Source organism: Puma concolor, chromosome C1 (genome assembly GCF_028749965.1).
Source record: "Puma concolor isolate L17-30 chromosome C1, mPumCon1.1.hap2, whole genome shotgun sequence".
Classification (NCBI taxonomy): domain Eukaryota; kingdom Metazoa; phylum Chordata; class Mammalia; order Carnivora; family Felidae; genus Puma; species Puma concolor.
In genome coordinates this window covers 41,523,312-41,549,207 of record NC_141674.1, presented here as the reverse complement: position 1 = coordinate 41,549,207, position 25,896 = coordinate 41,523,312, and the positions used below count along the sequence as shown (strand labels likewise).

Sequence of the window (25,896 nt, the reverse complement as noted above, 5' to 3'; positions counted from 1 at the left end):
AAGAATGACTTTCACAAGGTTTAATTAAGCACAGCTATGATGACTTGCAGTTGCCACATTCTTTCTAAATACTAAATAGTAGCCTAAATTCTGTAAATTAAATTATGTTAATATATGTAGACCTCAAGGTAAATTTTCTATTTTTGCTTTGTTTCTCAAATACTGCCCAAAATACTAAATAATAATTGTTATTTCACAAAAAAATGATTGAAGAAATGATGGAGACATGCATGTTAAACTCCAGGTGGTTTGTGTTGTATATTAGTACAGTACTTCTCTGTGCAGTGATAATCCATTATTATCATTCAACTTCACTTCTGTAACAAAACTTTTCTAGGAATGTTTTTCCTCATTTGGCAAAGACTAAGTCAGGGCCCAAGATAATAAGGTCATGAAAAGACAAGCAGTAAGAAGAACATTACAAAAATTTGAAGATAGGAGAATTTATACAACATACAAAATAATTAGCATCAACAAGAGTCAGAACCACAGAATTTTGTAGTCTTTGTCCTAATTCTAAGACTCATCCTCAGGCCCCAATTTAGAATGGAGCTATACTCCAAAAGCTCCTGTTCAAATGGAGACTGGAACTAAGAACAAATATTTGTAAAGAAACTGGTAAAAATAGTTCCCAAGAATTCCAGAGGTATGGCTAAGGGCTTAAGAAATTTTCAAGGACTTTGGGGCGCCTCGGTGACTCAGTGGGTTAAGACTCTTCATTTCAGCTCAGGTCATGACTTCACGGTTCATGGGTCTAGCCCCACACTGGGGTCTGTGCTGACAGCATGGAGCCTGCTTGGAATTCTCTCTCTCCCTCTCTCTCTCTCTGCCCCTCCCCACTTCACAAAATATTTTTTTTAATGCTTTAAAAAAAAAAAGAAAGAAATTTTCAAGTGTTTTTTCCTCCCTAAGGAAAAAAAAAAAAAAAACCTCAAGGCCACCTGGCTATATGCATAGGTGAAAACATCCCTCATGACCTTCTAAAATGAGACCACTTAGACTGAATGTTTGTGTGTTACCATATATGGGAGACAAAGAAGTAAAAAATATATAAAAAAATAAGCCACATGGCGTTTGGGGCTCAGTTCTTCAGGTATGAACCCAAGTGAGTGGTGCTGGCAGGAATACAGTTTCTTCCTGGAAAGAAAAGCCTCAGTGTCATGTCTCTCTGTGCAAGAATCTTGCTACACAAGGACTTGACAAGTTAATGATCTACAATAAACATATTTTACTTTCATAATCAGGGGAAAAAAACTTTTTAGAAAAGCAATGTAAAAGCCCTCATTCTTTGTCAGGTCTAATTTTACTTCAAAATTGGGTTTCTTAAAAAGGAAAAAAAAAAACAAAAGGAAGAAGGCAGAAGAGTGAACATGCAAGCACAAAATGGTGGGTTTGTCACGCAGGATGTCACCTATCAGAAATTTACACCTATCAGAAATTTGAATTGTAGGTGACTACAATTTCAAAGTGGAATTATCTTTAAGAATTTGCCACTACCTTTCTATTCTCATGTCCTGTGAATATAAAATATTCATCACTCAACAAATTCTAAAACTTAGTATCTGCTCCCTACTCCCTTCTCCTCATCTAGTAGGCTTTTAGTGAACTGTAATAGGAAGGACGATCTTTGCTTATCCTTGGCATTTCAACAGGAATGATCTAAGTCCCTATCTTACATCTTAGATGTAAAAAGATTCAGTACTTTTTAATGATTAATCAATGTAGTTAGCATTTTAGAATGATCTTTGCAGAAAGTTTACTTCATTGTGATAATGATATAAATTATTTATTACCTGTCAGCAGACTAGTGATAACTTGGGTTTATCATCATTTTTAAGTATCACTGCAAATGCAATTCAATATCCTCTGAAAGAAAGAATATTCTATGTGGAGTGAGAAAACTTTATCACACACATAAATTGTGTGATTTCGTAAGTCTCAATTTCTTCATATTAACTACTTCACACATTCCCTAAATATTTACTGGATACTCACTAAATGCCAGCTACTGCTCTAGATGTTAGATATAAAATACTGAAGATAAGTTTCTCATGGAGTTTACATTCCAGAGGAGAGAAAAAGACAACAAACAAGGAAAAATAATCTCCGCAGCTAACAATAAATGCCATGAAAAAATAAACCAAGATCATTGTGATGGTAGCTGGGAGTGAGGTCTACTTTAGGTGGGCTGTTATGGAAAGGCTTCTCTGAGCAGTGACACTGAATTAAGACCTGTATAACAAGAAGGAATCCACCATGCCACAGATCTGGAGTGATAACAGACTGAGAAGCCAGAAAACCTATGCAAAGGTGCTGAGGCAGGCACAAGTTTGAGGTGCTCTAGGAACAGAAAAAAATAGCTGGAGTGGCTAGAGAGTGGTGAGCAAAGGGAGTAATGTAGAAAAAGAAATGGAAGCTGATAACCAAGCACATATAAGTCATAATAAAGAGTTTGGATTTTTTCCTAAAGTTACTAGAGAATTTTAAGCAGGGAAGTAACATGATCTTTTGTTTTTCTTTTTTTTTTTAAGCACTTGGACTGCTGATAGAAATGGATTTTAGAAAGTAAAAATGGAAACAAAGAGAATAGTTATGAGGTTTTTGCAACAGATCAAGTGAGACATAATGATGATGGTTTATATGCTAACATGGTAGCAAGAAAAAAATGAGAGATGTTGTGAGGCCTAATAGGGTGATATACTTGACCATATTAGAAAATACTTAGAACAAGATTAATAGCTAATATAGACTTGTGACAGATTGTACTTTCCTATAATAGCCAATAATATTTCTCATCCCACAAGCTCTTCTAAAGTGCCACTTCCTCGGCTGCCTGGGTGGTTCAGTCGGTTAAGTGACCAACTTTGGTTCCAGTTATGATCTCATGGTTCTTGGGTTCGAGCCCCGCATCAGGCTCTGTGCTGAACACTTGCTCAGAGCCTGGAGCCTGCTGCAGATTCTGTGTCTCCTCCCTCTGCCCCTCCCCCGCTTGTGCTCTGTCTCACTCTGTCTCTCAAAAATAAATAAATGTAAAAAAAAATTTTTTTTTAATAAATAAAATGGCACTTCCTCATTAAGAAGTAGAGTCTTACTTGTTGGTGGGTCTTCATAAACTGCCTTAACTAAGTAAGCCGATTATTACCCAACTGAGCAAAACCATGTGAGATAATGCAGATTATTATACCTTCCCTTCAGCATCAAACAGCATAGGACTCTTAATCTCCCAAAGTCAGATAAATGACATCTCATTATCTCAGTAAGTAAGTAAAAATGAAGGAAAAATTACATCCTTTGTTCATTTTGCTACTTGAAGAAATGCAATACTAAACTGTATACAAAAATTTTACTAAAATGTAAGTTGTAGAATATCATGTATAAAATGATCTAATTATGTAAAATATACATACATGTATATTTAAGCATGAACTGTTTTTAGGAAAAGTTACTCTTCAAAACACAGAGGAATTTCAGATGGAACTTTTCTTCCTTCTATTGTATATACTTTTCCATACTGTTTCAATTTTTTTTTAAATTAAAGTGTCATCTCTTATTTTTAGAATAATAAAACTGTTGTTTGAAAGCTTTAAAAAAAAGAGGAATTAGGGGCACCTGCGTGGCTCAGTCGCTTAAGCGTCCGACTTCAGCTCAGGTCATGATCTCACAGTTCAGGAGTTCGAGCCCCACATCCAGCTCTATGCTGAACGCTCTGAGCCTGGAGCCTGTTTCAGATTCTGTGTCTCCCTCTCTCTCTCTCTGCCCCTCCGCTCTCTCTCTCTGCCCCTCCGTGGCTCGTGGCTCGCACTATCTCTCTCTCTCGAAAAAAGAAAGACAAAGAAAGAAAGAAATTATGTTGCCAAACTCTGCAGAGACAGTGCTATTAAAATTAAGTGTGAAGGGAGAAGTAGGCAGAATCAATACTTCCCATGTCTCTCAAAGAAGTGTAGAAGCCAAAGGACTTTGAACAACAGAGCCTGGGAGGAAAACAGACTGAATCTACTAGGAAGAAAATGGGAAAGCTGGAAAAAAAGATAGGTGGGTAACTGTGAATTGAGGGAGATTAAAACCAAAAAAAGGCTGCGTGGGCACAGGGGGAGGGCCCCCCCCCCCCTTCTGCAGAGAGACAAAGGGAAGAGAAAGAGCGGCTAGGGAAATGCAGGAAAGTGCAGGACCATATCTAGACAGGAGAAAGACCTGAGACTGAGACTGAGAGGGATCCAATCTCTAACTGTGGGGCTTTCTTCGGACTGGGGCTGACTCCCTGTTTGCGCACCTGGGGAGGAGGGGAGCCAGCCCTGGGTGTGGTGGTAGGTCAGAGGCTCAGTCTGCAGTTGGAGAAAGTGGTTCCCTCCCTGGAGGGCTGAGCAATAGTACAGAACCTGCCTGCATCCGCCACCCCCGGGGACGCAGTGTCTGGGCAGAGGGCACAGTCTGCAGGAGAAAAAGGCAGCCGTCTCTCTGGAGTGCTGTGGGAGAAGACAAAGCCTGCCTGCGTCCACCATCCCTGGGGCTTGGGCCGGGGAGGACGGCGGCTTTCAGGCTGAAGTAGGAGAAGGCTGCCCTCCCTGAAGTGCGGAGGCACAGACAAAGCCAACCGGGACCACATATCGGGCCGCACAGAGAGGCGCTTCCCCAGTGCCGGAGTGCACGGAGCGGGACTTTGAATCCTAGCCAAGCACAGGGTCAGGGGAGTTGGAGCAAGAAGGACCGCCCTGTCTGCACCCACGGCACAGTGAGGACGACTCAAACTGAGTCCACCAGTATGGCTCTCCGTGGAGAAGAGACTGGGGGATCACCATTTCCCCACCACCACCAAGGTGGGGCCTCAGGGATCACTCCAGGGGCCCATAGTGGAGGTGGGTCCAGATAAAGCCAAACCAGGCCCCTCTGCACTGGGTAACTGCATATCCACCCGAGCAGCACAGACCCTGCAGACATCTACTACCGACAAGTGATACAGCATTGCCTGGATTAACTCTAGGTCAATTCTGGATATTTAGATATACTCTGCCCCCCCCCCCCAATTTCTCCCCCTTATCTCTTCCCTCTCCTAGGCTGGTTACTCTGGTTATTGGTCTATCTAAACAAACATATTTAATCCATTGCCTTGATAAATGTTCTACACCTCCTTCTTTACACTCCTGTCTCTCTCTCTGAAATAATCAAGCCATATAGTTTCTCAGTCTGGGTAACTATATCTTCGTTTAGTTTTCCCAGCCTCCTTCTTTACTTTACTTTCTCTCTCTCTGGATTGAGCCATTTAGTCTCTGCCTAATCAATGTTTATTTTTTCTCCCCCCCCCCCAACGTCATTTTTCTCTTTGTATGTGCTCTTCCATCAGCACCGCCTCCACCCTCTTCTTTACTTGTAGTCTGTGTTTTTGGGTTTTTGTTTTTAGTCTTTAGGTTTTTGTTTATTTGTGTTATTGGCTTGTATGTTTGTATGTTTTTGTCTCCTGTTTGTCTATTTGTTTTCCTTTACAGGGCTACTCCAAGGAACAAATCAAAGCACATCTGGTGGAGGGTCCGAAATATTACTATGAGTAGGGTAATAAAATAACCAAAGTCACAACAACAGAGAGCAAGTAACAACCCCGAAAAAACACCTCCTGAAGGGCCAGGCTCTGGACAATGTATGATTCTCCTTTAATATAGCAATGCTCACAGGTGCAGAGCACACAACAAGCTTTTAAAACAGATAAGGGACAGAAAACTAGCCAAAATGATGAACTGGAAGAATTCTCCTCAAAAGGTATTCCAGGAAGTAGCAACAGCTAACAAATTGATCAAAACTGATTTAGGCAATATAACAGAAAAAGAATTTAGAATAATAGTCATAAAATTAATCACTGGTCTTGAAAAAAGCATAGAGGACAGCAGAGGACAATCTATTGCTACAGAGATCAAGGGACTAAAAACTAGTCATGATGAATTAAAAAATGCTATAAATGAGGTGCAAAATAAAACGGAGGCAGCTATACCACGGATTGAAGAGGCAGAGGAGAGAATAGGTGAATAAGAGGATAAAGTTATGGAAAAAGAGGAAGCTGAGAGAAAGAGATAAAAAAAATCCAGGAGTACAAGGGGAGAATTAGAGAACTAAGTGATGCAATCAAACGGAACAATATCTGTATCACAGGAATTCCAGAAGAAGAAGAGAGAGAGAAAGAGGCTGAAGCTGTACTTGAACAAATCATAGCTGAGAACTTCCCTGATCTGGGGAAGGAAACAGGCACTGAAATCCAAGAAGCACAGAGAACTCCCTTCAGACGTAACTTGAATCGATCTTTGACACGACATATCATAGTGAAACTGGCAAAATACAAGGATAAAGAGAGAATTCTGAAAGCAGCTAGGGATAAATGAGCCTTAACATACAAAGGTAGACACATAAGGGTAGCAGCAGACCTATCTACTGAAACTTGGCAGACCAGAAAGGAATGGCAGGAAATCTTCAATGTGATGAACAAAAAAATATGCAGCCAAGAATCCTTTACCCAGCAAGTCTGTCATTCAGAATAGAAGGTGAGATAAAGGTTTTCCCAAACAAACAAAAACTGAAGGAATTCATCACCCCTAAACCAGCCCTACAAGAGATCCTAAGGGGGACTCTGAGTGAAATTTTGCAAGGACCACAAAGTACCAGAGACACCACTACAAGCATGAAACCTACAGATATCACAATGACTCTAAACACATATCTTTCCATAATAGCACTGAATGTAAATGGACTAAATGCTCAACCGAAAGACAAGGGTATCAGAATGGATAAAAAAACAAGACCCATCTATTTACTGTCTACAAGAGACTCATTTTAGACCTGAGGAGGACACCTTCAGATTCAAAGTGAGGGGATAGTGAAGTATCTACCATGCTACTGGAAGTCAAAAGAAAGCTGGAGTAGCCATACTTATATCAGACAAACTAGACTTTACATTAAAGGCTGTAACATGAGATGAAGAAGGGCATTATATAATAATTATAGGGTCTATCCATCAGGAAGAGCTAACAATTATAAATGTCTATGCACCGAATTCGGAAGCTCCCAAATATATAAAACAATTAATCACAAACGTAAGCAACCTTATTGATAAGAATGTGGTAATTGCAGAAGACTTTAAAACTCCACTTAAAGCAATGGATAGAACATTTAGACAGAGAATAAACAAAGAAACAAGGGCCCTGAATGATATATTGGATCAGATGGACTTGACAGATATACTTAGAACTCTGCATCCCAAAGCAACAGAATATACTTTCTTCTCGAGTGCACATGGAACATTCTCCAAGATAGATCACATATTGGGCCACAAAACAGCCCCTAATAAGTATAAAAGAACTGAGATCATACCATGCACACTTTCAGACCACAACACTATGAAACTTGAAATCAACCACAGGAAAAAGTCCGGAAAACCTCCAAAAGCATGGAGGTTAAAGAACACTCTACTAAAGAATGAATGGGTCAACCAGGCAATTAGAGAAGAAATTAAAAAATATATGGAGACAAATGCAAATGAAAATACAATAATCCAAACACTTTGGGATGCAGCGGAGGCAGTCCTGAGAGGAAAATACATTGTAATCCAGGCCTGTCTCAAGAAACAAGAAAAATCCCAAATACAAAATCTAACAGCACACCTAAAGGAACTAGAAGCAGAACAGCAAAGACACCCCAAACCCAGCAGAAGAGAAATAAACAACATCAGAGCAGAAATAAATAATATAGAAGAATCTAAAAAAACAGTAGAGCAGATCAATGAAACCAAGAGTTCGTTTTTTGAAAAAATAAACAAAATTGATAAACCTCTAGCCAGGCTTCTCAAAAAGAAAAGGGAGATGATCCAAATAGATAAAATCACAAATGAAAATGGAATTATTACAACTAATCCCTCAGAAATACAAGCAATTATCAGCGAATACTATGAAAAATTATATGCCAACAAACTGGACAACCTGGAAGAAATGGACAATTCCTAAGCACCCACACATTTCCAAAACTCAAACAGGAAGAAATAGAAAACTTGAACAAACCCATAACCAGCAAAGAAATTGAATCAATTATCAAAAATCTCCCAACAAATAAGAGTCCAGGACCAGATGGCTTCCCTGGGGAATTCTACCAGACATTTAAAGCAGAGATAATACCTATCCTTCTCAAGCTGTTCCAAAAAATAGAAAGGGAAGGAAAATTTCCAGACTCATTCTATGAAGCCAGAATTACTTTGATTCCTAAACCAGAGACCCAGCAAAAAAAAAAAAAAAAAAAAAGAGAAATACAAGTCAATATCCCTGATGAATATGGATGCAAAAATTCTCAACAAGATACTAGCAAATCGAATTCAACAGCATATAAAAAGAATTATTCACCATGATCAAGTGGGACTCATTCTGGGGCTTCAGGGCTGGTTCAACATTCACAAATCAATCAATGTGATACATCACATTAATAAAAGAAAAGGTAAGAACCATATGATCCTGTCAATCGATGCAGAAAAAGCATCTGACAATATTCAGCATCCTTTCTTAATAAAAACCCTCGAGAAAGTCAGGATAGAAGGAACATACTTAAACATCATAAAAGCCATTTATGAAAAGCCCACAGCTAATATCATCCTCGATGGGGAAAAACTGAGAGCTTTCCCCCTGAGATCAGGAACATGACAGGGATGTCCACTCTCACCGCTGTTGTTTAACATAGTGTTGGAAGTTCTAGCATCAGCAATCAGACAACCAAAGGAAATTGAAGACATCAAAATTGGCAAAGATGAAGTCAAGCTTTCACTTTTTGCAGATGACATGATACTATACATGGAAAATCCGACAGACTCCACCAAAAGTCTGCTAGAACTGATACATGAATTCAGCAAAGTCGCAGGATACAAAATTAATGTACAGAAATCAGTTGCATTCTTATACGCTAATAATGAAGCAACAGAAAGACAAATAAACTGATCCCATTCGCAATTGCACCAAGAATCATAAAATACCTAGGAATAAACCTAACCAAAGATGTAAAAGATCTGTATGCTGAAAACTATAGAAAGCTTATGAAAGAAACTGACGAAGATACAAAGAAATGGAAAAACATTCTGTGCTTGTGGACTGGAAGAATACTGTTAAAATGTCAATACTACCCAAAGCTATCTACACATTCAATGCAATCCCAATCAAAATTGCACCAGCATTCTTCTCGAAGCTAGAACAAGCAATCCTGAAATTTGTATAGAACAACAAAAGACCCCGAATAGCTAAAGTAATATTGAAGAAGAAAACCAAAGTGGGAGGCATCACAATCCCAGACTTTAGCCTCTACTACAAAGCTGTAATCATCAAGACAGCATGGTATTGGCACAAACACAGACACATAGACCAATGGAATAGAACAGAGACCCCAGAATTGGACCCACAAAAGTATGGCCAACTCATCTTTGACAAAGCAGGAAAGAATATCCAATGGGAAAAAGACAGTCTCTTTAATAAATGGTGTTGGGAGAACTGGACAGCAACATGCAGAAGAATGAAACTAGACCACTTTCCTACACCATTCACAAAGATAAACTCAAAATGGAAGAAGGACCTGCATGTGAGACAGGAAACCATCAAAACCCTAGAGGAGAAAGCAGGAAAAAACCTCTCTGACCTCAGCCACAGCAATTTCTTACTTGACACATCCCCAAAGGCAAGGAAATTAAAAGCAAAAATGAACTATTGGGACCTAATCAAGATAAAAAGCTTCTGCACTGCAAAGGAAACAATCAACAAAAGTAAAAGGCAACCGATGGAATGGGAAAAGATATTTGCAAATGACATACTGGATAAAGGGCTAGTATCCAAAATCTATAAAGAACTCACCAGACTCCACACCCAAAAACCAAGTAATCCAGTGAAGAAATGGGCAGAAGACATGAATAGACACTTCTCTAAAGAAGACATCTAGATGGCCAACAGGTACATGAAAACATGCTCAACGTCACTCCTCATCAGGGAAATACAAATCACAACCACACTGAGATACCACCTCACTCCAGTCAGAGTGGCTAAAATGAACAAATCAGGAGACTATAGATGCTGGAGAGGATGTGGAGAAATGGGAACCCTCTTGCACTGTTGGTGGGAATGCAAACTGGTGTAAGCTGCTCTGGAAAACAGTATGGAGGTTCCTCAAAAAATTAAAATAGATCTACCCTATGATCCAGCAATAGCACTGCTAGGAATTTACCCAAGGGATACAGGAGTACTGATGCATAGGGGCACTTGTACCCCAATGTTTATAGCAGCACTCTCAACAATAGCCAAAAAATGGAAAGAGCCTAAATGTTCATCAACTGACGAATGGATAAAGAAATTGTGGTTTATATACACAATGGAATACTACTTGGCAATGAAAAAGAGTGAAACCTGGCCATTTGTAGCAATGTGGATGGAACTGGAGAGTGTTATGCTAAGTGAAATAAGTTAGGCAGAGAAAGACAGATACCATATGTTTTCATTCATATGTGGATCCTAAGAAACTCAACAGAAGACCAGGGGGAGGAAGGGGGGGGGGGGAAGTTACAGAGAGGGAAGGAGGTAAAAAACCATAAGAGACTTTTAAATACTGAGAACAAACTGAAGATTGATGGGGGTGGGAGGGAGGGGAAAGTGGGTGATGGGCATTGAAGAGGGCACCTGTTAGGATGAGCACTGGGTGTTGTGTGGAAACCAATTTGACAATAAATTTTATATAAAAAATGTCAATGTTATCATATAATAAAATCATGTGATTTATAATTTTTCATTTGTTAATGAATTATATTAAAAATTTCTTGGGGCACCTGGGTGGCAGAGTCGGTTAAGCGTCTGACTTCAGCCAGGTCACGATCTCGCGGTCCGTGAGTTCGAGCCCCGCGTCGGGCTCTGGGCTGATGGCTCAGAGCCTGGAGCCTGTTTCCGATTCTGTGTCTCCCTCTCTCTCTGCCCCTCCCCCGTTCATGCTCTGTCTCTCTCTGTCCCAAAAATAAATAAACGTTGAAAAAAAAAATTTAAAAATTTCTTGACGATAAAAAAAAATTAAGTGTGAAGAAGTACCTATTGGGTTTAGCAACAAAGCTATCACTGGAGACCTTTGCTAGGATTTTCAGTAAAATCTGGAGGTAAAGACTGCTGCAGAGTAAATATAAGATGGATAAAGAGATACAACGTAGAAACTTTCCACAGGTTTGAGAGGTTAGGATGTTATTTCCAGGGAGACACAGCATTAGAAGAGACATTTTTCTACTTGAGAGAAATATGACCATGTCAATTTGTTAATAAAAAAGTCAGTAGGTCCTAAAGTTCAGATGGAAATTTCAAGAACCCAAAACAGACAAAACAATCTTAAAAAAAAAAAAAAAGCTGAAAGTCATACTTCCCAATTTCAAAACTTATTACAAAGCTATAAATAACAATTGAGAGTCACCTGGGTGGTTCAGTTAACTAAGTATCCAACTCTTGATTTCAACTCAGATCATGATCTCACAGTTTGTGGGTTTAAGCCCCGAGTCGGTCTCCGTGCTGACAGTGTGGAGGCTACTTGGGATTCTCTTTCTCTTCCTCTCTCTCTGCCCCTCCTCCGTTCATGGGTGCATACCCTCTCTCTCAAAAAAATAAGTAAACTTTTTAAAAATTAAAAAAAACCCAAAGCTATAATAATTGAAACAGTGTGACACTGATATAAGGACAGACATAAAGATAAATGGAGTAGAACTGTGAGTTCAGAAATAAAACTGCATGCTTATGGTCAATTGATTTTCAACACGGTGACAAGAAAAAAAAAGTCTTTTCAATAATTGGTGTTATTATATGGATATCCATACACAAAAGAATAAAAAAATTAAAAAGAATATAAAATCTAAGAAAAGAATATGACTCTTAGCTGACACCATATACAAAAATTAATTCAAAATGAATAAGAGCTTAAACTATAAAACTCTTAGAAGAACACAGGTATAAACCTTTGTGACCTTAGATTAAGCAACGGGTTTGGTTTTTTTGGGTTTTTTTTAGGTAGGCTCCGCACCCAACGTGGGGCTTGAACTCAACCCTGAGATTGAGAGTTGTGCTCTACCAACAGAGCAAGCCAGGCACCTCTAAGCAATGGTTTCTTGTCACCAAAAGCACAAGCAACAAAAGTTAAAGTTAAATTAGACATAATCAAATTTAAAAATTTTGTGCTTCAGAGAATGCCATCAAGAAAAAAAAAAGGAGAAAATATTTGCAAATCATGTATGTAATAAGGGACTTGTATCTAGAATACATTAAAAAAAAGTCTTACAACTTAATAAAAAAGACAAGTAACACAATCTAAAAATTAGCAAAGGATCTGAATAGATATTTCTCTAGAAAAGATATACAAATGGTCAATAAGCATATGAAAAGATGTTCAACATCAATAGCCATCAGAGAAACACAAATGAAAACCTTAATATATATACTACTTTACACTCACTTAGGATGGCTATAACCAAAATGACAGATAATGACAATATTGGCAAGGATATAGAGAAACTGGAACCCTTATACCTCTGGTGGGAATGTAAAATGGTGTTGCTGCTTTAAAAAACAGACTGGCAATTCCTCATAAGGTTAAACATAGAGTCATCATATGACCTAGCAATTCCACTCTTATATATCTAAGAGAAATAAAAACATATGTCCACACCAAAACTTATGTATACAAATGTTCATAGTAGCATTAATCACAGTAGCCAAAAAAAAGTGGAAACAACTCAAATATCTATTAACTGATGAATGGATAAATACAATTGTGTAATACTCATACAACAGACTATTCAGCAGTAAAACGTACGGATATGTGCTATAATATAGATGAATCTTGAAAACTAAATGAAAGAAGCCATGTTAGAATTATTTAAGGAATAGTTTTATAATAGGATTCTAGTAAAGGAAATGTACAAAATAGGCAAATCTATAGGACCAAAAATAGATTAGTGGTTGCCTAGGCTGGGGTGAAATACTGGTACGAATATAATGGAAACAGCATTTATTTGGGAAGTGATGAAAATTTTCTAAAACTGACTGTGGAAATGGTTACACAATTCTATGAATATATTAAAAACCATTTACCTGTATCCTTCAAATAGATGGTATGTGTGTTACTACCCCAGTAAAACTGTTACACACACACACACACACACACACACACACCACACACAGAACAAAAAGCAACAGGCAACCCAAAGATTTACTCAAAATTTCCACATGAAATTGTTACAACACAGATTTTTTTATGTTTTTAACATTTATTTATTTTTGAGAGAGAGAGAGAGCACATGCGAGAGAACGCATGGGGGAGGGACAGAGAAAGAGGGAGACACAGAATCTGAAGCAGGATCCAGGCTCTGAGCTGTCAGCACAGAGCCAGATACAGACAGGGCTTGATCTCGCACCTTGAGATCATGACCTGAGCCGAAGTCGAATGCTTAACCCACTGAGCCACCCAGGCGCCCCAACAACAAAGATGTTTAATTGTCGTATTGCAAAATAAATATTCTTAAAAATAAACCACAAAAGCAGCCCTGGGTGGCTTCAGTGGCTTACGTGTCTGACTCTTGATTTTGGCTCAGGTCATGCATAATCTCATGATTCATGAGATTGAGGCCACTCAATCTCAATACACAAGCACTGTATTGACAGCACAGAGACTGCTTGGGATTCTCTCTCTCTCTCCCTCTCCCTCTCCCTCTGCTAGTACTCACTCTTTCTCAAATAAATAAATAAACTGGAGCGCCTGGGTAGCTCAGTCAGTTAAGCACCCGACTTTGGCTCAGGTCATGATCTCCCTGTTGGTGGGTTTGGGCCCTACATTGGGCTCTGAGCTGTCAGCACAGAGCCTGGAGCCTGCTTTGGATTCAGTGTCTCCCTCTCTATCTGCCCCTCCCCACTCTCACTCTCTCAAAAAATGAATAAACATTAAAAAAAAATGTAAATTAAAAAATAAATAAATAAATTTAGAAAAAGAAAAAAGAGAAATCACAAAAGTCCATACATAAAAAGGAAGTTGAAGTTACATGAGAGAAAGGGAGTAGAGAAAAAGCAGATGAAGGAGAAAATCTACAGACTGAGGTCCTATGAAAATTTGTGAGCAGACTGAAATCAGAACACCCAAGGATTACCTCTTCCACTCAGATGGGGACAGATGCAGGCAAGGGTTGGCAGGAAAGCAGGTAGAGTAACAAGGTAGTTACATGGGTACACGATGTTGAAAGTATTCCCACTAAATGTATTCCATTGTCTCGGAAGCATGGGACCTTCTCTGAATAATGGAGGAAAGAGAAGGGTTGAGAGAATGTAGAGACATCTGGCAGAGTGACAAAGCAAATATTCACCCAATATTTTATCCACCCGCCTGTGCTATAGCAGTAATGCTAAAATAAAATGCAAGAAATGAAATGAGTAGACAATCTTAGCATGAAGGCTTAATGTGAACAAAACTCCAGGAAACAAAATCAACTTTCATAATAATCTTAACATTGTCATGTGAATGAATACCTCAAAACACTTCCCTTGAATATAATTCCATTTGTATGATTCCATGTACCTTGTAAACTTAACTTTTGCGCAAAAAAAAAAAAAAAAAAAGTAAATTCTCTTTTTTTAAGGAACTAGTCTATGAAGAGAATCCTTCATGATAAAGTGAGAAGGAAAATAAATAAGTGGACTGGCCATTTGTTTGCCTTTCTCTATAAGCAATAAAAGGAATTAAATTATTAATCTAAATCACTTGTGTACTGTTCTACCTTTGATTGGAATTATGTAATTATTTGAAAATCTAACCCTATCACAATTGCCACATACAGGAGTGGCATGTTTGAGAACAACTCTATTTTCTGTCCTTCCACAAATTATTACCATCAACAAAACTGCTTACAACAGAAGCAAGAGCTGACTGCTTGTCTGATGGAACAAACTAAGCACAAGATCCACACATTTCTACAGGCTCTAGATAATTAAACAAAAGCCACTGTTGTTGATACAAGGCTTTACATAAAGCATGTACATATTTGTACATATTTGCTATTAGTACAATATGCAAAATTTACAAGGCTGTGTAAAAAACAATTCCAAAACAGCCTTCTGAATCTCATCTCTAAGCCAAGTTTTAAGGGCCCTGGACATTACATTCACTACAACAACAATGTGCCACAGTGTAAGGCTTGAAGATTACAATGCTCAGTACTGCCATTGAAGAGTTTACAAACTTGTACAGATAAAGAATGTACTCTAGATACGACTAGCTAATGATAACAAATGTGAAATGATTAAATCCCCAAAGAATTAAATGAGCAAGTTTCAAGGGTATTAAAACAGGGAAAAAAATCAAGGCTGAGTAGAGTATTCAAGGAAGCAAAAGATATAAAATTTCCATATACTTCTTCACACTGATACCACTTACCATTTTATGAGCTTTCTTTGTTTTCTTTTCAGGACATTTAGATTAAATACAATTTTTGTTCTGTTCCTTTTATTTATTTTACTATTGTTTTAAGTTTATCTCTTTTGAGAGAGAGAGAGCCAGCAGGATAGGGGCAGAGAGAGAATCCCAAGCAGGTTCTGTACTGTCAGTACAGACTTTGACATGGGGCTAGAACCCATGAACCGTGAGATCATGACCCGAGCTGAAACCAAGAGTCAGACATTTAACCACTGAGCCACCCAGGCGCCCCTTGTTCCTTTTACAATTCAAAAGCTACTTTATTAGTTTTGGATTTCTAATACATACCATTTAAGCTTAATAAAAACTGTCAAGAACAGTTTATTTAGAAAAGTATAAATTCACTTTTGTTTGATGGGAGTGGTGCTGGTATCTTCCTAGGAGAATCTGACACTACCTCTTCTACATCTTTGCAGGAAAAACACATATTCTTAAGCTTTTCAAAATTTTGATCATCCTCCAAAACAATGCTAAGGACTGCCGAATAACACTTGAATGTGTTTCAACTACCAGTGGTTCTGAAATGCAAAATCATTATGAGTCTCTTCCAGGCAGCAAGTAATAGCAAAGAACACATGATTTTTCTAATGATTCTTTTGCAAATAATACCTTGGGTGGCTCTGGTAACTTACTAATTCATTGTTTCTAACTTTCTCTCCAAAATGTTATAAAAACAATGCAAATCAAGAAAGAGTGTTAAACATTTTGGGGTAATGATGAAACAAATTATATTTTATAATCCCAACTAGTTTCTCAAACAATCTGATTAACCTTTAATGTGTCTCTAGCTATTCCTTTTTCCAGGTCCCAAGGCCACTGATCGATCTAAAGCTTTACTATACTTAAGTCCTCACTGTACCCTCATTTTTAATATGGACCTTGATTCCTGTCTCCACAACATTTAAGCCAACCCCTATCGTAGAAGCCCTCCCCCTCAATTCCATATTCCTCTCTGCCTCTTTCAAAATGAAGTATCTTGAGTAATGTGTACTCACTTTTTCTATTTCTTATACCTTATTTACTCTTTAAACCACTCCAATCGGCCTTCCTTCCACAACTACCACCCCACAGAAACTGCTCTCACTAAGGGCATCTGTATGTCCAAATTGATCAATTCAATGGATATTTTTAGACTTCACCTATTCAATCCTCTCAACCACATTTAAGCCAACTCACGATTCCCACTTTGACTGCCAGTGTTCTGATTTTTCTTGTATCTCTAGCTGTCCCTTGTCACTTTCCTATTACAGTTTTTTTTTTTTCTCTGCCAATCCCTTGAATGTGATTGTGACTTAAAAATCTGTCCACAGGAGCACCTGGGTGGTTCAGTCGGGTAAGCAGCTGACTTTGGCTCAGGTCATGATCTCACGGTTTGTGGGTTCAAGCTCCGCGTCAGGCTCTGTGCTGACAGCTCAGAGCTTGGAGCCTGCTTCAGATTCTGTGTCTCCCTCTCTCTCTGCCCCCACCCCCCACTTGCATTCTGTCTCTCTCTCTCTCTCTCTCAAAAATAAACATTAAAAAATAATTTTTTTTAAATCTGGCCACAAATTCTTTGACACTCGTTTCAAAAGGTAGAGCCTAATTGCCCTCCCCATGCCTGTAATTCCCATCCCATGAGTGTGAGCTAAACTGTAGGATTCATTTCTAATGAATAAAATAAGGCAGAATTCTCAGACTAAGACATAAAAGGCACTGCAGTTCCTTGTTGCTTTTACTTTAATCATTCCCTCTGAGTGAAACCATAAAGCCTGTCATGATGACACTAGTCTAGTCTGGAGAGGCTAACTGGTGATGAACTGAGGCCACCTTCTAACAGCCAGTAAGGACTGAGGCCTTCTGCCAACTGATGTGAGAGTGAGTCATCCTGGAAGCAGATCCTCCAGCTCCCATCAAGCCATTCACAGGACTACAATCCCAGCCAACGTCTTGACTGCAACTTTTTGAGACCCTGAGCCAGAGCCCCACAGCTAAGTCACTCCCAAAGTACTGGGCCACAGAAACTATGATAATATTTGTCAGTTTAAATTTCTAAGTTTTGGGGTAATTTGTTACAAAGCAATAGAGAACTAATCCAATGGTGTCTCTCAGCATCCTATTTATTTATTCTCACTCACTCTCTCAATTCTCCATGTATAAAGCTAATATAGATCTGTAACCCAGATTTTTTCCTAAATTCCATACTATTGGACATCTTTACGTCAATTTCAACATGCCCTAAAGCAATCTTTCCCCGAACCTGTTTGTCTTCCCTATCATCATTCATCCATGTGAAACCAAAAACTTGGATTTCATCAGACAACTCCTGCAATTTTGTTCACATCCAATCATTAAGTCCTGTCAATATGACCCGATTATTTCTCTGTAATGACAGTATTCTTTAAAAAATACAAATTTCACCTATACCTACTGATCAATTTTGTTTATTTATATTTGAGAGAGAAAGAGAAAGAGACAGAGCACGAGCTGGGGAGGGGCAGAGAGATGGAGACAGAATCTGAAGCAGGCTCCAAGCTGTGAGCTGTCAGCACAGAGTCCAACGCGGGGCTCCAACTCATGAGCAGTGAGATCATGACCTGGGCAGAAGTCAGATGCTTAACCGACTGAGCCACCCAGGCACCCCCCTACTGACCAATTTTAAAATCATAAAGACAATCAGACATCATGTGCCACTTGATATAATATGTTCCACCTATGAAGAATTCTCACCCAAAAGAAAAAAAAATGGATCTGATTAAGCTTCTAGCTCTAATTATCAGTTTATACAGTTCCTGTATTACAGGAAATACAGACAACAAAGGAACATGTTTAAACATACCACAGAACATTGCCAGTGAAATCCAGAATGTAGAAAACTCTACAGAATAAATGATCTGGTTTCTTCAACAAATAAGTGGCAAAGAAAAAAAAGAGGGAAGGAGGACCTATAAACTAAAAGAGAGATGCAATTTTATGTGTGGATCTTATTCAGAATCCTGACTCAAACCTACTGGTGAGGGAGAGATGCTTGAGACAACCAAGGAAACTGAACATGACTGGATATCTGATATTAGTAAATTATTATTTTGGCTTTTTAAAAAAATTTTTTTTAATGTTTATTTATTTTTGAGACAGAGAGAGACACAGCATGAGCAGGGAAGGGGCAGAGAGAGAGGGAGACACGGAATGTGAAGCAGGCTCCAGGCTCTGAGCTGTTAGCACAGAGCCCGACGCGGGGCTCGAACTCACCAACTGTGAGATCGTGACCTCAGCCGAAGTCGGACGCTTAACCGACTGAGCCACCCAGGCGCCCCTATTTTGGCTTTTTTAATGTTTATTTATTTTGAAAGAGAATGGCGGAGGAGCAGAGAGACAGGGAGAAAGAGAGAATCCCAAGCAGGCTCCACACTTGTCAGTGCAGAGCCCAACTCAGGGCTCAAACTCACAAACCGTGAGGTCATGACCTGAGATGAAAGAAAGGCTTAACCAACTGAGCCACCCAGGCACATGTTAGTATTATTCAGTTTTAATAATGCTATTGTGATAACATTTCTTTAAAAGAGAGAGACCTTAACTTTTAGTAGTACATCTAAAATATTCACAAATGAAATGACATACAGTCTATCTGGGATCTACTTTAAAATAATCCAATGGGGGGTGGGGGCGCCTGGGGTGGCTCAGTTGGTTGCACGGTTGATTCTTCATTTCAGCTCAGATTATGATCCCAGGGTTGTGGGAGCATGAAGCCTGCTTAAGATTCTCTCTCTCCCTCTGTCCCTCTCCCCCACTCATAGGCTCTCTCTCTCTCTAAAATATTAAATAAAATAAAATAAAATAAAATAAAATAAAATAAAATAAAATAACCCAATGGGGAAGAAAGGGTGGTGGAAATATTAACAAAACTAAATTGGCCATATGTTGATAACTGTACATGCTGGATGACAGGAATCCATTTTACTATCATCTTTTATGTATTTTTTTAAATTTTTTTAACATTTATTTTTGAGAGACAGAGAGAGAGCACAAGAGGGTGAGGTGCAGACAGAGAAGGAGACACAGAATCTGAAGCAGGCTCCAGGCTCTGAGCTGTCAGTGCAGAGCACGACGTGGGGCTCAAATCCATGAACCGTGAGATCATGACCTGAGCTGAAGCCAGATGCTTAACCGACTGCCCCTATAATAAAAGTTTTTCTGTAATAAAAAGTGCTCACAACACTTAAATGACTTTCCACTGCCCTGGGGGTAAAGTTCAAAATCCTTAGCATGGTTTACCATGAAGGCTAAGAAAGCATTTCATTATCTAGCCCCTGCCTCCCTCTCCAGCTCATGTCACTGCTGTCCATCTCACAGACCAAACTCTAGAACTCTCAAACTCCTTACTCTTGTCTGCTCCAAAAACATTTATTCCATCTCAAGCAGTTCTCTCTCTCTGCTCACATGGCTAGCCTCTACTCATTCAGGTCACAGCAAACCTTTTCTAACCCTTCAAGACTGAGTCAAGCAACCTACCTACATAGCCCCCAAACATCCTATGTCCCCTATCATAGCTCTTACTTGCTGTATCCCCCAGTAGATTCTATGTATCATGAAACCATGGATTATTTCCATTTTATTTACCATTTTAACGCCTCTGCCTAGCATACTGCCTGGCACACAGTAGGTTCTCAATAAACATATGATAAATTCACAAAAGACATGACTTTCACTTTCTAACCTTCCAACTCCTCAATTATCTATAACTCCCTCAATTTTTCTTCCTTTCTCAGCTTCTTTTGTGATCATGATTCACATAAATTGTTGGCTGTTCACAGTGTTCCCAAATTTATACCTTAGCCCTTTCTGGGTATCTCATCCAATAAAAATACATAATAATAATTTATATGCTATAATTTTACAGATCTACATCTCCAGGCCTGATCTATGGCTCCAAATGCCTTCTGCACTCAATCTCCTGTTATCTCCCTTACACATCTTTACACTAGAGCTGCTCAGAAATTCTCAGTGTCTTCTTAATGCACCTTTATGTTCTCAAGTTTCCCATTTTGTGCATATTTCCCCTTGCCTGAAATTCCCTTCTTCTTTTCTTCCTTTATCCTGTAAATCTCAGCTCAAATGTCTCCCTCACCTTTTCTAGGCAATGTTCCCACAGCACTCTATTCTTATTTCCATTGTAGAATTTATCATATTGTTTTGAAATGTATCGTATTTTTTTGAAATTATGTTTAGGTGTCTGCTGCTGGATTGTAAGTTTCTAGGTAGAAGGACTCTCTCACCTTCTGTATCTCCATCATATACAATACAATCCCTATTAATTGCTTACTGAGTGAACTGCATTATATTGTTTCTAATAATTAAGATACTGAACTAGAGCTGAAAGGACTGCCTAAATCTACTTTCCTAAAAGAGATAATCAGTTTCTCTGTTCCTGTATTGGACAGAGCAACACTATATGAAGTTCTTCTTCAAAAACAGAAAATTCACAGATTATGAAAATAAAAGAAAGGTAAAGTAAAAAGACCATCCATTCCCAGAGAACAATAGGTCTAGGTCTAGACCCAGGCCCAGAGAAAAAGATTCAGACTGAGGTGAAATTTAGGTAAATCTATTCAGTCCATGGCAATCCCAGTGACTCTAACCCAACACTGAGATTATCCCAATAATCAATTTTCAGTACAGGACAACTCTAAACCAATGCCAATCTACTTTAGTTCAGGGTTTTCATGGCCACCTTGGAACAGATCTCCAACCATAGAGCCAGACCAGAGCCTAAATGATTCTGGAAACAAGGAACAGAGTGACTTGCTATTTATCACTCTGCTTAAAAGGCTATGTAACTAATTCAGATACTCTTCCTGGAAGATGCAGCTCCAAGTTATCAGCCACATGCACTAAACTGTACCTTCTAATCCTCCCAAATCCTAATGTACTAAAACAATGTCCAAGTGTATAGAAGTCATTGACAACATTCAACGTGTCTCCTACTTAGTCTTTAAGTGATTACCTATCCTCTTCCCATCTTTGCTGGACTTCCTCTAATTTGGGATTAGGTATCATTTTATTTTCCCAAGATCATTTTACTTTATACTTCTCTGCTGTTTCTCTACAAGCAAATGTTTTAACACCAAAGAACCAGAAAGGGAGGGGGGGAGCCTTCTAAAATATCTATTAGTAAGAAATATGATACCTCCTTCAGCTGGCAATGATGACGTTTTATAGAGTGTGGTCTCAGAAGGGAGAAATTAAGTGGCAGGCAGGGGAGTATATGGAAAAAAAGAAAAGTGTGTTTAGCCAGTAAGGCAAGGATCTATCAAGGTATTCAAAAACTAAAAGGGCAGGGAGGCAGTAAAGGATACATTAAAGGAAGAAAAACAGGAAGAAGGAAGGTTCTGTCTGGGCTAAGAGTTCCTAAGAACCCTAGCTAGGGCTCCAGTACAGCCCTAGAATTTAGACCAATACAATAGGATTTGTAGAGTTAACTTAATTCCATAGTGCCACTTATTGAAATTACCTTGAATAGGCTAGAAAGGTCCATGGGATTTTCTGATTATCACATCTACTGAAACCCAACATTATTTTACATGCATCTAAGCCATGGGATTTCATTATCCCAGAATTTTCAGTATATAATGTTCAGTTGCCTCACTTTCATGGCTACCTAAAGATAATCTTGAATGATGGGTTTAAATCTCATTCAGGTTTGGTCTTTTTCTCCCTTTAAAAAAGTATATAGAGCAAGGAAGTTGATAGTTAAAGGATGCTGAAAGTTATATTTTTTTTACTTCTGCAGACTTGCCTTTAGTAACTTACAGCTTGTACTTTTCTCCTCCCTGAGGTGAAAGTGAAGTGCAGTGAAAATAGTCAGAAAGCCAAGAAATTTGTAATCCTGATTACACCACTTACTGCTAGCTTTGTGATCTTGAGCAAATAACTTAAAAGCCTGGAGCCTCAGATTCCAGAACTGTAAAATACCTACCTTGCATAGTTACTGTGAGTAAAATGAATTAAGGGAATCACTAAACTAGAATATAAGCTCCAGAGGAAAAAAAAATGGTGAATATCCACATGTGTCCACACACACCTAGTCCAAAGCAGTAATAATTAATATATAGTGGGAGTTCAATAAATATTTTTAAATGAAAAATAAATACTAATGTCCCCACTTCTCACATTAACCCTTCCTCTATAATGATATTTTTTCTTTTATTATTTTCTGAAGATTTCAAAGGATTCTATTTTGTCCTTTTAAGTGGTTTCCTCCCTTTCATTGGCTATTATTAACTATACACCATTCAAAGACAGTAACTTTGGAAGTAATTTCTCTAATACCACCCACCTTCCGTTTCTAATGCTGTAGGTGTAGAAGGGATAGACAGATTCGTGGCAATTCGTGCACTTGCCCATGGGCACTGATCCGCGTTTAACGACAGTGAAGCCCTGAACTCAGCCCTCCCCAGAGTACAACTTTCAGGACACACCGCACTAGCCATTCTCTTCGTTAACAGGCTCCTGTGTTTGAAGTCCTTGGCTTCAAAAGTTAAGGTGTCGGTTAGGCTCGCCTCTCACAGAATAGAAGTGTGCATCCCATGAAAGAAACACTCAATTTGGGCAGACAGGAGGGATTTCGGCTTCGGGTTGCAGCAGAGCCAGTTACCTTAGGACCTGGCTAAGCTTGTCTGAGCGCTGCTCCGAGAAGGCAGAGCTCTTTAATCCCTGGAAGGAAGCTAAGGGGCGCGGCCGTCTACAGGCCCTGGAGGGGCCAATGTCAAGTTCATGACAATGTGGGGAGAACCTCGTGGACTGCGCGACCTGACACTTTAAATCATGGCTATGATTACCCTCACTCATCTATATCTGCGCTGGATCCCACCACAGATTAATACCAGATCCTAAAAAAGGAACGCGGCTCGCCCCTAACCCATAAATCAGACAGCCACTGCCAGCTTATTGGCTGCGCCAGCATCTTCTTCACCCTCATTGGCTATCCTGGACGTAAAACCTTCCCCCACGAGGGAACCCTCTCGTACGGCGGCACCCCCAGTTTAGCAACCTTTACCCGGCTACCAAAAAGCCCGTCCCCACTCAGAGATAGCGACCGCCGAGGCACTCGAAGCTTTGCCCCCCGAGGTCTCACCGTGTAATAGGAGAGCAACCCTGCATTGTAGTCCAGCACAAACCAACGGTACTGCCAGCCCTTCATCACGTTAGTCCATTTACTCAGCGGCCCTTCCATGATGGACGCCATCTTGGGAGCCGCCAATGACAACAAACGGCCTGACGTCACTCGCCTATAAGGAATTCACCATGCGGGGGCGGGGCCGCCGCGGGAAGGGGAGGGACCAGGCGGGGCCGGGGCGGGGCCAGCTGGTGCTTCTTGTCGTAAACTGCCCACCCACACCCCCAGCTATCAACTTCAAACAAGCTTTTTGGGGGCGCCTATTGTGTGCAGGACTCGGTGCCAGGGATGTGAGAAGTATAAGCCTGAATACCGCTAAGACTATTTGTTAACATAAATAATTTTATTACCCATAATGATATCTTACACGTCCCAAGGATTTCACATCTGATATTCATTTATACATTAATTTCACAAATCCATTCATTTAAGAAATATTTGCTGTTTTGTGCTAGATACTCTTTTAGGCTTTGAGGATTCAACAGAGACTTCATGAGGGGTAGAGGTGAACAGGCAATAAAATAAATAGTAAATTATGTAGTATATTAAACACTGGTAAGTGCTATAGAGAAAAATTAAGCAAGGAAAGAGGCAGAGAGTTAGGAGATGCAATTTTAAACTCTCAAATAGAGAAGGCTTGAATGAGAAGGTAACTTTTGAGCAAAGACCTAAAGAATGTGAAGGAGGAAGGCTGGGGGAAGAGCCTTCCAAGGGAAGGAATAACAAGTGCAAACACCACTAGCCTGGCGTGTTGAAGGAACAGCAAGTTCACTGTGAGTGGAACAGTGAGCTAAGAAGAAAGTAGTAGGAGACAAGGTCAGAAAAGTAAGGGTAGATCACTTAGAGCCTATAAAGACAATGAAGATATTGTCCTGCTATATTAGGCACTGTTCGAGGTCCTGGGAATGCAACAGTGAAGGAGCCAAACAAGTTCCTTGCTTTCTAAAAGCTTAAAATCAGTGATGAAAAGCAAATAGTAACTTAACAAGTAAACAAGAAAAATATCTAATGCTGACTTAGGAAAAAAAAAAAAGACATCTTGCAGAGAATTTAAATTGATGTAACAGGAATCCAGTGGGTGGCTCCTTTATATTTGGGGTAGGGGATCCAGACATGACATTTAAACTGAGTTGTGAAGGTTAAGAGCCAGCCATGAAAATATGAGAGAAAGAACTAAAAAGGGAGCTGAGAAATGGGGCATTAGCTAGAATTAGTTATGAGGTCAAGGGAGAGGTTTTCTTTGTCTTTTATTTTTTTCATTTTTCTGAACTTACAAAGTATCTTTATTCAGGTACTGTGTTTATGAATCCCTTCTCTTTGCTGATAACACAAACTCTAGGAAAAAGAATATCATTGAGGGAGCTAAACAGAGAACCTATTTGCTAGCTAAACAAAATTGGGTGCAAATCTAGACTAAATTAATCATGCTTAATCTCTTTGTTATCTTTTTTCCCATTTTATTGAGATGTAACTGATATAACATTGTGTAAGCTTAAGGTGTACAACATAATTATTTACATATATATACATGATTATATACATAACTATATATATATATATATATATATATATCTTTTTTTTTTTTCCAACGTTTATTTATTTTTGGGACAGAGAAAGACAGAGCATGAACGGGGGAGGGGCAGAGAGAGAGGGAGACTCAGAATCGGAAACAGGCTCCAGGCTCTGAGCCATCAGCCCAGAGCCCGACGCGGGGCTCGAACTCACGGACCGCGAGATCGTGACCTGGCTGAAGTGGGACGCTCAACCGACTGCGCCACCCAGGCGCCCCTATATATCTTGAAATGATTACTATACTATGTTTAGTTAATATCTGTCACTTCACCACACAATTTTTTTCTTGTGATGCAAACTTTTAAGATCTATTCTCTTAGTAACTTTCAAATAACTATAGTCACCATGCTGTACATTACATCCACAGAACTTATTTATCCTATAACTGGAAGTTTTAACATTTGGTTGCCTTTTAATTTGACATAGTCTCACTTGTTTGTTTTTGCTTTTGTTGCTTATGCTGTAGGTATCATATACAAAAATCATTACCAAGACCAATGTCAAGAAATTTTCTTCTAGGAGTTTTATGGTTTCAGGTCTTACAATTAAGTCTTTAATTAATTTTGGGTTAATTTTTGTGAGGGGTCGAATTTCATTATTTTGCATGTGAATATCCAATTTTCCCAACGCCATTTATTGAAGAGACTATCTTTTCTCCAGTGAGTATTCTAGGCTCCTCTGTCAAATATTAGTTGACTGTACAA

General features: G+C 39.1%; 1 protein-coding gene across 8 annotated transcripts in view; it reads right to left on the bottom strand.

The window, feature by feature from the left end:
• Window positions 1–23,712, bottom strand: part of OSBPL9 (oxysterol binding protein like 9) — a 194,143-nt gene extending 170,431 nt beyond the window's left edge. For 6 of the 8 annotated variants that reach the window (XM_086716949.1, XM_086716952.1, XM_086716950.1 and 3 more), the window contains exon 1: window positions 23,579–23,712. In XM_086716949.1, coding sequence (XP_086573075.1) covers window positions 23,579–23,689 — 111 coding nt within the window. In that variant the 5' untranslated portion in view covers window positions 23,690–23,712. The remainder of the gene's footprint in view (window positions 1–23,578) is intronic. The other 2 variants (XM_086716955.1, XM_086716956.1) reach the window with 1 other exon arrangement.
• Window positions 23,713–25,896: the final 2,184 nt, after the last annotated feature.